Source organism: Saxophila tyrrhenica (assembly GCF_035928015.1).
Source record: "Saxophila tyrrhenica strain CCFEE 5935 chromosome Unknown scaffold_6, whole genome shotgun sequence".
Taxonomy (NCBI): domain Eukaryota; kingdom Fungi; phylum Ascomycota; class Dothideomycetes; order Mycosphaerellales; family Extremaceae; genus Saxophila; species Saxophila tyrrhenica.
The window spans coordinates 1,428,029-1,441,935 of NW_027041738.1; the positions used below are offsets into that span (position 1 = coordinate 1,428,029).

Sequence of the window (13,907 nt, forward strand, 5' to 3'; positions counted from 1 at the left end):
GCGCCGATGAAAAGTCTTGCGGCCATGGTCGTCGCGAGCTGTCTCGTCATGGAAGGAACGAAGAAACAAGTGATCAGGGTCGGTGGATTGGCGTGCAACGAGGAAGATAGCGGTGCCGCCTGAGAAGTAAAGATCTGTACTTACTTCCAGGGAATGGCGCTGTGTCGAAGCCGTTTATATATCACATTGTACACATTCGAGTGCATGTTTCTCCAATGCTGCTATGCCCAGCCCATACTGTTCCTGAAGGAAGGTTGCAGTCTTTTGATGAGAGAAGGAAATACACTGTGCGTGTCATCAGACTTCTCTTGAAACACACATGACGGTACCCAAAGGCGGTAGGAAGTGATGTGGTCCCGCAAGGCAGCGGCACTCGGTTGGCAAAGGATCTGCCAATGTCAAATGGAGGTACATGTGGTTGCGGACCACACAACTATTGGACTGGCAGCTGGCCCCAGAGGTACAATGCGAATCCCGAATGATCCTGTGTCCGGAAGCCGTGCCTCTTCAACGGCCCGGCACCTCTGAAGTGGACCCGGAAACGTAACGCTTACAACCCTCCGAGTAGCAAGCTCCGGTGATGGCACGGCTGAGGGCCATGGCTGTTTCGGCACCACCAGTGCTAGACAAACTGCTCTGGCCATCCAGGGGCGGAGCGACAAGTCGAGCCACCTGCTCGTCGTGCCTGTACTCGTACCAGGACCGACGAAGAGGCATTGCATCGATGGGTTGCCGATGGTCCGCGGAGCGCTGCGACACAATGCCATTCATCATCAGTGGTATGTCGTTGTTTTTGGAGCGAAGGATGGGACAAGCATAGAAATGAGCTTATCATGGCCTCCAATGGCGCGCGGCGCCTCCAAACGGGGGCCAGACAGACAGGCAGCCTGAAACACTGGAGCCAATATGATGGCGAGGGCCAGACACATGGCTGCTGCGTCTGGCGAGGCGCCTCCCAGGTGCCGTCGTCAGCGGCACATTTCCTGCTATTTTGATCCAGCCAAGGAGAGCATTTGTCGCAGCTTGACATGCTGATCCTGGTGAGAAGGCGCAAGAGATGAGGCGGTCGGGAGTATAGCAGAAGACGTGATGCATCTGCCAATCGTGAAGCAGGAGAGAAGCACATGTGAAGTCGAGCGACAGTTTGCCAAGTGCCTCCTGAAGCTTACCAAAGCCCGCCTCCGGGACCGGCGGGATGAAAACATTCTTGAAGCATCCTTGAACACGGATGACCGCGTGGAAAAAGACCAGACGGAGATTCTCATCATCAGCGTCGGGAGCTGCGCAGGCCATGAATCCCTGGACGACGACGACACATTCCAACTCGGTGTTATGTTATCACTTCCAAGCAGGCGAGACCACCACGCCCTGAAGACGGTTATTACCCATTCGCTACCATACATGTAGGTCTTGTTGACAACTTCCCTTGACAGCAACCACCGAAGCACCTGTGAAGACAGAGCAAACCTGGAATGCAAGATTCTTCTCGGGACTCTGAAGCGGAGCCAAAGCAGCAAGCCGTTAGAACTACTCGTCTGCCCTGCCGCCTCCGCGCCGCCTCCGCGACCAACAAGAGAAACCAGACTCCCAATCTTCGTCCGGAAAGATCTTGAGAGTCACAGTGCACGAGGAGAAAGGCGACTGTCCTCCCATGTTACGCGAAAGAAAGAAAATAGCCCATCTTCCTGCTCACAGCCAATAAGCGCCTACCACACATGTTCTTTGGACGCTTGACGGAGATGCATGACTGCGCACACGCCTGCTCCCTGGTCCCAAAGAATTGTTCTGGATCATTTCCAAAGCACTGCACGTTGCGATCTTTGAAGTTCACCTCGATTGCTTATCGACCGACTTCATGCAAACCCCGCCTTGTCCCTCCTTCCAAGGCTGTCAATAGCGTGGTGCGCTGCAGGACAACAGCTAGTTCGACACAACGTTACCATTGTCCTGCCGATACTACCTTCTCTGCTACCGCCAAGATCAGTCCGCGGCTCGTTTAATATATTCTACCAACGGTCGTGGGGAGCTTGCCAAGATTTCCATCTATTGATGTTCTTAGGATATGCAGTCGAGGTTCCGTCCGCCATCTCTCTCGCAACCGCAAACGCCGCTTGATCCGGATTGCTTTCGTCTTGATTATCTGACTACCTGGGTTGAGAGCGTGTATGGGTGAGCGCTGGGCGAAGCAAGTCATTTGCATGTTCACGGACGCCAGAACGATGTCGACTGCAATTGTGGTCAAGGGGCATGCGGCCTCGATCGATGTGCCCCCAAGGCAAGCGAACAAGCAGACACGGCACGGAGGCAAGATACTCTCGGTTCATCTCTTGCCGGCCTGCCTGAAAGCGACTACCGTCGAGCAATATGCACACGCTCTCCGTCCATGGCACCAATGGCGACGAGTGCTTGGTCTACCCTAATATTCTGTTATTCTGTGGATGCTCGCATAAGTCAAATCGACTCTACTGGCACACGAGGCGCTTCACACCAGAATCCTTCGACGGGCATTGAACAGTGGATATGCGTTCACCAATACCTGCTGATCACGTTAGCCTGCGCCTCCTTGTCAATGCCGCGGGTAGTGACCGTTGAAGGGCTGCCCGTGAGTGTGTATAAAGAGAGCCCAGATCAACGCTTTACCCATTGTTGCACACACCTCTTTGAGCCTTTCGATCCTACATATGACCCCAAGCTTCTGCCTGCCCCATCCACCATGCAGCTCAATCTTTCCGCTCTTGTCACCCTGCTCGGGTTTTCTCTAGGAGCGCAGGCCCTTAGCGGCTACACAGCAACTTGCAACAGTGGCCACATACAACCACCTGCTGCCGTCGCCGATTATTGGGACCTCATTGCCAATTGTCGGAAGCCGAGTGGGGCCTACCACGTACAGGCCGCCATTCGTTTAGGGGACTGCTTGGGCAACAGCGGCGGTAATCTGTTCTACCAGCGGAAGTAAGGCTGACAATCCTGCGAGAGTACATGTACTTCTAACAAGAGATCCTGCTGAACTCTCATCGCAGCGGCGCATTCGGCAACAGCTGCAGCAACTGCAAACTTTCTGGAGAGCAACCCTCTGCTGGAAAACAAATCCTGACTTGCAGATGTGGCAATGGTAATGGAGGATACAAGGATTCTTCGATTAACTTGAGTATGTCCATGAAGGCCATCCTTGTACTAATCATACTGACCCTCTGATAGATTCAATCATTGGGAATTTGAATGGCAATTTGGCTTGCTGAGTCTCCCGCCCTGAGCACCGTTTGCAGTCAATGATGGTGTTGCAGAAGCATGACGTGGATGCATGATATAGCCAGTTCTACAGCTCCTGTACTGCACTCTGTTGGTTGATTATTGCCTCGCCATCGTACGGGTTGTCGAGAGCTTTCGCGCCTGCCGGTAGAACTTACTCGCAGGGATGACAAGGTATGAATCCAGCCCGACCAACGTTTGGAATCTCTTCCATGAAGCAGAATTGCATGAGACGTGAGGTATCCAGGGTCTAAAAGAGACTCGTAAAGGCGTAAAGTTCAACGCAGACCTATGTGAACTCCTGGAGCATGTGGGAAAAGTCAAGCTACTTCGAGACAAAGACTGATTGGAGAGCTGCCAATTCATCGCCACGGCTTTCAGTACTACCTAGTGATTGTCCCTCGGCGAAGGGAACTTCTGCGCCACCCTCTGGAACTGCACCGCCTGCCTGAATACCATCCCCTCGCTCAGCGGTCCCACCTCCCTCCTGAAAATATCCTGATACGGCGTATGGCTCTCCGGGTACTTGTACCCCCCATCAGCCAACAGCTGCTCGCCGCGCTTCTGGATCTCCTCCTCCGATATCAGCATGTCGACTCTCCGCTTGTTGAGGTCGACACGAAGCATATCGCCGTCTTTGAGGATAGCCAGGTTGCCATTCTCGGCTGCCTCGGGGCTGGCGTTCAGGATGCTGGGGGAGCCTGATGTGCCGGATTGTCTGCCATCGCCGATGCAGGGGAGTGAGTATGGAAGGCCTTTGCGGATGAGATGGCCTGGGGCGGTCATGTTCACGACCTCCGCTGCGCCAGGATAGCCTAGTGGACCCGCCCCGCGCATGACCAGGATCGTACGCTCGTCGACGTCTGCGTTCTCGATGCGCTTGTTGTAGTCTTCTGGTCCATCGAACACGATTGCTTTGGCTTCGAATGCGTTTGGTCCCCCGGGTTCTCGAGAAAGGCTTTCCGGAAAGCTGGTGAGATAACGGAGGTCTTCATGATGGCGCTGTCGAACAGATTGCCAGTCATATGCGCAAATCCTGCAGACTGGATCATAGGCTCGTCGTAGCTCTTGATCGTCCGGCGGTCCCAGCTGTGCTTGTTCTCAACGTTCTCTCGGATGGTTTTGCCGTTCATGGTGAGGGCGTCAGCATGCAGCTTGCCTCGATCGAGAAGTTCCGCCATTATGGCGGGCAGCCCTCCAGCACGATAGTACTCTTCCCCTAGCATCTCGCCCGCTGGCTGCATGTTCAGGAGCAACGGCAAGTCATAGCCGATCCGGTCCCAGTCGTCCAGATCGAGCTTTACACCAATGTGCTTGGCCACCGCATTGAGATGGATCGGGGCATTTGTGCTACCACCGGCTGCAGTATTGGTGACGATGGCATTTTCGAAGGCTTCCCTTGTCATGATATCGGACGGCTTCCGGTCAGCATGCACGGCTTCTACTATCTGCAGGCCAGTCCGGTAGGCGCATTGTGCTCGCTCTTTGTAAGGAGCAGGAATTGCAGCACTGCCTGGCAGCGCCATGCCTAGCGCCTCCGCCAGAGCGTTCATCGTCGAAGCAGTTCCGAAGGTATTGCAGTGTCCAGCTGATGGTGTCCCCTTGGTCACCATCTCCGTCAGGCCTTCATCGTTGATCTCACCAGCAGCATGGAGCTCTCGTGCCTTCCAGAGAACAGTTCCAGAGCCGACCAGCTTGTGCTTGTCGTAGCCGTTGAGCATGGGACCGACGTTGAGACAGATGGCAGGTATATTGATGGTTGCAGCGGCCATCAGACAAGCAGGTGTCGTCTTGTCACATCCTGTCATCAGCACTACCCCATCGAATGGATACGCGTATAGCATCTCCACGAGCGTGAGGTAGCTTAAATTCCGATCCAGTGTCGCTGTCGGCCTTCTGGCACTCTCTTGGATCGGGTGTGTTGGGAACTCAATACTGGATGAAGGTCAGTGTCAGAGTCAAGAATATTTTGAAAGACTGCGATGTCATACGCAATACCACCAGCACTCCTGATACCCTCACGAACTCGCTTCGCCAGCGTGAGGTGATAACGATTGCAAGGGGCAAGATCAGAGCCTGAGTTAGCAATGCCAATTATGGGTCTATCAGACATGAGCTCTTCTCTGGTGAGTCCGTAGTTCTGTCAAGCACGTCAATACCAGCCATAATATGTCGTGCAAAAGTGTTGATATACCAAATAACGATCCATATACAGTGCCGACATGGCCTTGTCGTCCGCCCGATTGAGCCATTTCGACGACCGAAGCGTTTTATCGGATGTCGTGGTGAGTTTAGCAAGTTTCTCTTCCAGTTCTTTCGTTCGAGCTCGAAGGGTCGATAGTTCTAGCTTGTAGTCTTCGATGTCGACAGCGCTGCCGTTGGAGGCGTGTTGACAGTCATCCGCTTTACCGCAGTCTTCGGCTTTGGGACAGGACGACATGTTGGCGAGCAGATGGCGCTTTGCTGGACTGATCAAGAATGTATTATTCACGACAGTTCACTGCTGATGAAAGACTATTCTCGGTTCATGTTAATGGCAACTGATGTCGCAAACGCCGATACTCCGCTCTTGCGGCAAAGCTCTAGCCGTCAGTGGAGGTTGTGTGGCCCGATAGCGGCGCAAGCACTCCAATGCTTGACAGACCTGACTATCTACTGAGGACGGTGAAATGTACTTGGTATAAGGATTAGTGTAAGATGAGTATCGCAGACAATGGTTCTCAAGTCATCTGGTAAAAGCTGCGGTGCCACCGTTTTCTCCAAGACGATCGCCTATTTCTTGCTACCTCATAGAATATGAAACATCATCACCTCTCTTCTACTGTTCTCGCGTCGGTAGTGGCAAGTAACGGGCTCGTGATGGATCGCTGCTTGTATTTGCTCACCATACGAGCTTTTAGCAGTGCCTTCCAACGATCTAGGTGTGTGTAGAAGCCTACCCCATCCCCTGTAGATCCCAGTGCCACTGCCTCCGTACATAGCAGGCGGAGGCTGTTGAACTTCATCGATAGGCTCCATAGCATCGATGTATACGATCGCGTTGTCCAGATCTTCTTCGGCTGGGCGTGAGAGATCGCAGAGATCGTTCAGCTCGAAGTTCAGTCATCCTAACACCTCCTGGGCAGGACCAGAGAACTGCCCGATGATCTGCTCTTCCAGCACTCCGGATTTGCAGAGCAATACAGCCAAGATCAGGTCTTCGACAGGTGGAAGACGTACTCGCCGTCCATCAGCCATTCTATAATTCGAATTGCCTCTGCAAAGGTGTCGCGCATGTGCAAGACGAACCTCGCACTGTTGGCTCAGCACACGGTGGTGCATTGTATGTAGCAGGTCCTGTGTTGAGGTCTCAAGTAACATGGCCTGGCCGATTCACGGTCGTGAAGAGGAAAGGATTGCCGCAGAAAAGGCGCGATGCTTGAAGATCCACATCGGCTGACCTGACCTGACTCCATCTGACCGACCCAGGCTCAAGAGACCGAGTTTCGAAAGCTGTTTTGCTCGTGGTCTCACTGCCGTCTGATGCTGATGTGAACTGCTATCACGACAAGTGGAGAGAGGCGGATTGATATTGCGAGAGCAGGGTGTCGATACTGGAAGCAAAGAAACCAATGCCACTTGCCGTACCGCAGCGCAAGCACGACAAGAAGACGGAGACACTTGGCTGTTGTGCGCCTCACGATCATCGAGATGTGTACCTGCCAACAACGAAGGTATCGGCACTGAGTCTGCTGCACACCGATGCTGTATAGATCTGATTAGGTCGAAAACGCCTAACTATGAAACGAGCACCAGATCCCTAGACGAGATCGGTGGCCCGAGACAGATAGATGGATGGTTATATTGCCCTGCCGGTGTCAGAGTCATGCGTCCGAGATCCGGTCTTCATCACTGAGGCCAAGGAGGTACGATGATCTTGTTTCACAATGCTTGCCTGACTCCCTTGTGAATGAGGACTTGGAAACACAGCCGCTGGCACTCAACTTCGCATCAGTGTTTGCTGCGAATGCTCGACTGTCGAGAATGTCCACCCAGAAGGATGCGGCTGCAGAAGAATCCTCATTCTATGTTGGGACTGCCAATACTCCTATAACGACCCCAAGCGTTACCAGGATGTAGATCAGGATACAGTAGGCTGTCCGCTCCCCTGGGCCTATGCTGCTATTCTGGGCGCCTCTGCGCGCAAACATGCCTTCTTGCGTGGCTGCCATGCGGTGCGACCAGCGGTCGCTTCGGAACAATGACGGAAGAAGGAAGCACACATCTGCCGTGTCGTGCGCAATCCGCCTGGATGCCACCGCATGCGGGAGGGGCTGGATAGGCAGAATTTACGTAGTTTGTGCGATCTCGTTCACGCCTTCTCATTTCGAGCTTGCGCAGCGAGATGGACACGGTGGAGGTTGGGCGTGGTTGGCAGGGAGGCAGGTCCGCGGGAGGCGGGTATGTGGAGAGCGACTGGGGACACGAGTGTTTCGCGCAACACGAAACACGCAACGCTTGCCCTGCGCTGGGGAAGGTGGAAATTGGATGCAGAGGCTGTGCTGTGTTCGCTCGCCGTTTGGTTGTGCGGGAAGGAGCGTCACTGTCTAATTAAACGGTTTGTTACATCCATGAGGATCTTCCCGCCAGTCTGCGGATGCGGCGGCGAGCTAGACTCCAATCAAGCCTATACGCGCCGCCTCAACCTGCGCCCTGCCTCTCCTCCGACCGGTTTGCTCCCATCATTGGGCTGGGCGGGCTCGTGGCAGGAAACCTGTTGTGGGCGGCGAAAAGTGTGCTTGCTCGTCTACAACCCCATCCCGCGCAAGCCGACGGAGTGAACATCTCCCCGGAACTCCTTTCGCTGTCAATTCTTCCGCCGGCGGTACACTTCAACGCGACGGCACACACGGCAAAGCTACCCGGCTCAAGCCTCACAGCATCGTTCGAACCGCTGTCGCAGCGCCGTTGGCGACCCCTGCACTACCGGGGGCTGGGCAGTCCTTGGTAAGAGCTTGACCCTCTCGTGTTTGGCCCCGGTGACACTCCGCCCCTAATTTGGCTCGTTTGGCTCCACGCAATGGGAGGTTCCTCGAGCAGCAGTGCGATCTAAAGATCCTGCCGCTGCGTGACCTCTCCTCCGCTCTTCCATCCACCTTCTTTTATTGTCTATTCCTTGTTTCTCTCACACACCTGCAGCATCCCCCGCCATTGTTGAACGACACCCTTCGCGTGCCTCGTTCTCATCACACTCGTTCTGCTGCTCTTCGATGCTCTGATCCATTCACTTTCCTTCTCAAGATGAAGCTCTCTTCAGTGTTGCTGAGCCTCTCGGCCCTCACCCAGTCCGTCCTTTCACACCCTCTCGACCTTCCCTTCTCTCTCAGCGACGATGAGCTCAACTTCCTCGACAAGCGGCAGTCGCAAGTTGTGCCAGTCACCGGCGCGTCTGGCAACACCCAGCCCCGGTTGGAGATCAGGCAGATGCAGTCCAGCAAGCCAAACCAGTTCACACTCCTCATTCTCGCCATGCAGCAGTTCCAGGCACAAGCACAAACAGACGCGACGTCATACTACCAGATCTCTGGGATCCACGGTGTTCCCAGGCAGGACTACAGCGGCGTCGGACAGTGCAGCACATGCTCGGGCTCAGATGGCTACTGCACGCACGACTCTGTGCTCTTCCCGGCATGGCACCGCGCCTACATTGCTCTATATGAGCAACAGTTCTTGAAGGTGGTGCACAACATTGCAAACACATGGCCTAAGACGGGCGCCAAAACAACGCGACTTCAGATGCGGAGAGCTGCCCAGACGATGCGCTGGCCCTACTGGGACTGGGCTGCTGCGCCGCCAAACGGTGGAAACAACCTGCCTGACGCTGTGAGCTCTGCGACTCTCACAATCAATGGGCCCACTGGCCAGCAAACCATCTCGAACCCTCTCTACTCGCACACCTTCTCCGACAGCAGCAAGCTCGTCTACAGCCCGTTCAACAAGTGGAAGAGCACCCTCCGATACCCTACGAGCGATGCCGTGGACGGGACCAGCGACGAAGCCAGCTGCATCACCAACTTGAACAACGTCCGCCCTTCCCTTCAGGACCAGATCTACCAGCTTTTCACGACTTGCAAAGACTACGCGCACTTCAGCAATGACCACGCTGGCAGCAGCAGCACTAGCTGCTCCAACAGCCTCGAGGGCATTCATAATACCATTCACACGACGGCTGGGGGTGTGCCTTCGACGGCTGTCAAGACTGTCGGACACATGTTCTACCTCGCGGAGGCTGCATTTGACCCCGTAAGTAATATCAGGTGGAACATTTGGCTGCTGTGTCATGGACTTGCGGGACTTCGAGAGCTTCTGAAATGATCTTTCAAGGTTATTTCAGCCTTTGAAGCCTTTGCAAAAGTTCAGGACGCAGTAGCCGATACGCCCTTATCTCGACCTACGCGGAGTCAATGCTGACTTCTTTTAGGTATTCTGGCTCCATCACGCCAATGTCGACCGTATCTTTGCCATGTGGCAAGCGATCAACCCGAACGCGTACGGCGCCTCCCAAGTCGCTCCTCACAACACCTGGACGATCGCCAAGGGTACCACCCAAGACGCGAACTCGCCATTGACACCCTTCTACCGCGACGCATCTGGCTCCAGCTTCTGGACCACCACCGACGTGCAGGACTGGACGGTGTTCAAGTACACCTACCCCGAATTCGTCAACAGCGACGGCAGCAGCTCCGCCATCCAGAGCTACGTCAAGGCACTCTACGGCCCGACCGCAACCGCCACTGCGGGCTCCTCCAAGCGCACTGCCATGCCCTCGTCGCCAGAAGACTGGCTCTCCGCAGTCAAGCCAACCGGCCTCCCCTCCCTCCCCGACTTCCTTCCCCCAGGCCTCCTCTCCTCCCTCAGCGCGCCCAACGGCAGCACGTACGAATACGTCGCCAACATCCAAGCCCCGCGCTACGCCCTCGGCGGCTCCTACTACATCTTCCTCTTCCTCGGCAGCCCCGATAGCGAGGAGCCCACCACCTGGATCAACGACGACCACCTGGTCGGCCCCATGGGCGTGCTCGCGCAGGACACCATGAAAGGCGCCAACGTCACCGTCGCCGGCTCCATTCCCATCACCCGCGCCTTGACCACCAAGATCCAGTCCGGCCTCCTCGGCGAGCTGTCGCAGATGATCGTCACGCCCTTCCTCGAGAACGCGCTCGAATGGCGCATCCTCGGCCCCGACGGAACGAGCGTCGACCCGGAGAGCATCCCCGGCTTCGAGGTCTCGGTCTACGCTTCCACTGCCACTGATCCCGATGACAAGTTCTGCTTGCCAGAGTGGTCGGAGTTCATTCCTCTGCCTTCTGTGACGAAGTCGAAGAAGGGCGGCTTCCGCGGCTTCGGCTTCAAGCCTCCGATGGGTCATCCGCATGGTCCCCCAGGCCCTCACGGTGGGCCGCCAGGGATGGAGGGAGCGGGATGGATCGATTGCGGGTGCGATGACGAGTAATCTGGTGGTTTGAGAGGGAAAGGCACTTCTTGCATACAGTTTTGGCGTTGGATGCATAGGGTTGGGTCTTGAGGATCGGCCTAGCTGCTGCTTGCTTGCTGCCTCTGCATAGGAGACAGTGGAAATTGAATGTAATATCAATGTCTACATCATTGTCGAACACTTCCATTCTCATAGAACCAGCCTCAACTGTATAAGAGGTAGGCTCGTTGATTGGACCAGAGATTGTGTTGGTACTGCATAAACCCGACCGACTAAGGCAGTTGGAAGCCATAATCCTTGCACAAACAGCCAAAGGACGCCACATTAAGTACATATCCGATACGTCGCGTGGAGACGAGAGGACACCACGGCGCGTTTGTACCGCTGTAAATCAGAACTGTGCTCGAGCATACATGTGCTTGCGCAGCCTACTTCGGCAGCAGGCGCCCTCTGTGCATCTTGGTTTGGTGCCGCATTGGACGCCAACGTCGCTCCTGCATCGACCAGAGTGGCGCGCTTATCTGGGTACAGTACTCACTTGCGACTGAGAATTAGGGCTCAGAGATGCGCGTGAGCCGTACGCAAGAACGCCAGTGCAAGGCAGAGGCTGTTGCCCGTCCTGGACCGCCTGCGGTGGTGGTGGCAAAGGAGACGCTCACCATACAGCTCAATCTACTCCCGCTCTCTACCGACCTCCAGCAACCATCTGACACCTTCCAGCGTGTCTCGAACAAATCCCTTGCTCCTCTCCATTTCCGGCCAGTTGGTCCAGAACATGTGACCTAATCCGTCATATACATCAAGCCGCGTAGGTACACCGTTCTCCTCCCTCAAAACCCTCTCATACAACAGCCCCTCATCCCGCAACGGGTCAAGACCAGCCAGCTGGAAGTAAGCCGCCGGTAAGCCCTTCAGATTTTCATGGAGTAAAGGCGAGAACAGCGGACTCGCGACGTCCGGCTTCAAAGCTTTCAACACGCCTTCGCCACTCTTCGGATCAAGCTTCAAGACCGGATCTTCAGTCGACTCGAAGCGTGACCGGTACTCAGCCTTCCACTTCTCAGGCACTACGTCCGGCCACAGCAGCGCGGGAACGCAGAGATATTGTCCTGTGATCGGAGGGCTTAGCCCTTCATCTCGAGCGAGCTGGCTCACGACAGCGGAGAGGTTGCCGCCGGCCGATGCGCCGCCTACGATGAAACCCAGCCTTGGGTCTGCCGGTAGGGTGGAGGAGGAAGGAGTAGCGGTCGCTGCGCACCACTTCACCACATCGAAGGCGTCGTGGACACCCGTGGGGAAAGGGTGTTCGGGTCCAAGACGGTACTCGACGTTCACCGCTACAGTTCGCAAGTCTCGAGCGAAGAGCCGGCAGTTCTGGTCTTCGTCTGTTAGGTCGCCCATGCACCAGCCTCCTTCGTGGAACATCACGACGAGCGGGCTGCCGCTGGAGGGTTTCGTGACTGGTGTGTAGATACGGATGCGGATGGTTGAGCCATCGCGGACTGGGACTTGGTGCTCGGTTTCGTCGACTTCTGGGATGGGACCAGGGATGGGGTATAGGTGTCGGAGTTTGGACAGGTGGTCGGCGCGGTTGTGTCGAATGGCGCCGCCTACTGCTGCGTTCGGGTCGCCGCCTGTGAGGTCTGGGAATGGGCTCTTCTCGATCGCCTGGACGTTCTGTCAACATTCTGGGCTGGTATCGTTCTGGCTAAGCGTACTTTCAGCAGATCGGGATCTGGCGTGCCCATGCGCTTTCGATCCTCTCCAGTGATTGCCATGATCAGTGTCTGCTTACACACGGGAGCGATGAGGTACGATGACGTGAAGGGGCAACGGGCTACGCTGCGTGGAGGACGGCGTCAACCAGTCTCAGTCATCAACATTGCTTCGTGAAAAGTCTGACTACAACCTTCAAAAGAGTTCATGCGTACGTTTATGGAATCAATCGATCAGCCGCAGCATTGTTCTAATGGAGAGCCATTTGTCTGACGTGGGGCAGAAACCAACGTCAGCTCTGGAACAAGACCGAGGTCGCTCACACTATGGAGTATTCTCACAGAAGTGAACACAAACGGTCGTTCATCGTCGATGGCCTTCGAAGCTGCGTCTTGACGTATACCGAAGGAGAAACGCCGAGCGACATTCCAACATGGCTCTCACAAACCCATCATCAGACGATGCACTCAAGCTGTTCCAGGACATCGAGAAGCACTTCCCCTCCACTCTCGGAACCGACAAATGGCAGATCCTCGCAGTACCTACACATCCAAATCCTCTCCCTACCCTAGCATATTGTCTACTAACGGACCCCCAGATCTCAGCAATAACAGCGGGCGGCCATCCCCACTTCGCCGCCACCCTCTACCGACACCTCATCTCCCAACCCGCCTACAGCACATCCGCCCAACGCCAAGCGCTTATCCGACGACTGCGAGAAGCGTTGGTGAAACTGGTGTCTGTAGTCGGGGTGCCGAAGCCGTTGGAGGCGGTGTTTAGTATTGCTAATATCGAGAGGGAGGAGGACAAGGATTATTCGTGCTCGAGGTACGGACCCAATTCGAGGGGGAGTAGTGTGGCTTTGCTGACTTTGTGGTTGTAGGGAGGACTGGCAAGCCGACGAAGCGAACCGGAAGCGCGGGGCGGAGTGGTTGGCGAAGATTTATAGGCATAATGATGCGCGGACGAAGGATAGGATGGCGGCGCATAGGGATTTCAGTGCGTCCTTCAACCCCTTCTGTAGACCTCGTCGATGTGCGCTGATGGTGTTGGGCAGGATGGCTGTCGGTGGAGATCACTTACGGGCTCTACCTTTCCGACCAGAGGATCCTTGATGAAGTGGATACGGAGCTTGTGGTGTTGTCGGGTATTATGATGCAGAATTTGAAGACGGAGACTGGGTGGCATTTGAGAGGTATGTTCCGCGGCTTGAAAGTGGGTATGTGCTGAGCTGATTGTTGGCAGGGATCCGACGGATAGGCGTCAGTTATGACGATGTTGAGTTGATCCAGCAATGTGTAAGATTTCTAAGAAGTGACGGCGTTGAAGACGCTGACTTGTGATATAGATTGAGAAAGTAGCGGACTTCTGCGGCTTGCAACTGACGAGAGTGCCACGTGTGAAGGACATTGAGCATGAAGTCGATGCCACTTCGTGAGCTACTATGTATCTAAATAGTCAACTTCAT

General features: G+C 55.2%; 5 protein-coding genes across 5 annotated transcripts; 3 read left to right on the plus strand and 2 right to left on the minus strand.

Annotated features, from left to right (window-relative positions):
• Positions 1 to 2,713: 2,713 nt before the first annotated feature.
• Positions 2,714 to 2,956, plus strand: LTR77_004647 (uncharacterized protein; the record flags this gene model as incomplete). Its single annotated transcript, XM_064801900.1, has 1 exon — positions 2,714 to 2,956. The coding sequence occupies one exon, from the start codon at positions 2,714 to 2,716 to the stop codon at positions 2,954 to 2,956; it is 243 nt and encodes an 80-aa protein (XP_064660530.1).
• A 1,108-nt stretch (positions 2,957 to 4,064) lies between these two features.
• On the minus strand, positions 4,065 to 5,689 carry LTR77_004648 (uncharacterized protein; the record flags this gene model as incomplete). Its single annotated transcript, XM_064801901.1, has 3 exons — positions 4,065 to 5,184; positions 5,241 to 5,389; positions 5,444 to 5,689. The coding sequence occupies 3 exons, from the start codon at positions 5,687 to 5,689 to the stop codon at positions 4,065 to 4,067; spliced, it is 1,515 nt and encodes a 504-aa protein (XP_064660531.1).
• A 2,840-nt stretch (positions 5,690 to 8,529) lies between these two features.
• LTR77_004649 (uncharacterized protein) lies at positions 8,530 to 10,741 on the plus strand (the record flags this gene model as incomplete). The annotated part of the gene is made up of 2 exons (XM_064801902.1): positions 8,530 to 9,531; positions 9,710 to 10,741. 2 exons carry the CDS (start codon positions 8,530 to 8,532, stop codon positions 10,739 to 10,741), a joined length of 2,034 nt encoding a protein of 677 aa, XP_064660532.1.
• A 654-nt stretch (positions 10,742 to 11,395) lies between these two features.
• LTR77_004650 (uncharacterized protein) lies at positions 11,396 to 12,501 on the minus strand (the record flags this gene model as incomplete). The annotated part of the gene is made up of 2 exons (XM_064801903.1): positions 11,396 to 12,391; positions 12,442 to 12,501. The coding sequence occupies 2 exons, from the start codon at positions 12,499 to 12,501 to the stop codon at positions 11,396 to 11,398; spliced, it is 1,056 nt and encodes a 351-aa protein (XP_064660533.1).
• A 371-nt stretch (positions 12,502 to 12,872) lies between these two features.
• LTR77_004651 (uncharacterized protein) lies at positions 12,873 to 13,877 on the plus strand (the record flags this gene model as incomplete). The annotated part of the gene is made up of 6 exons (XM_064801904.1): positions 12,873 to 12,977; positions 13,038 to 13,267; positions 13,323 to 13,438; positions 13,497 to 13,634; positions 13,685 to 13,737; positions 13,788 to 13,877. 6 exons carry the CDS (start codon positions 12,873 to 12,875, stop codon positions 13,875 to 13,877), a joined length of 732 nt encoding a protein of 243 aa, XP_064660534.1.
• Between the last annotated feature and the right edge of the window lie 30 nt (positions 13,878 to 13,907).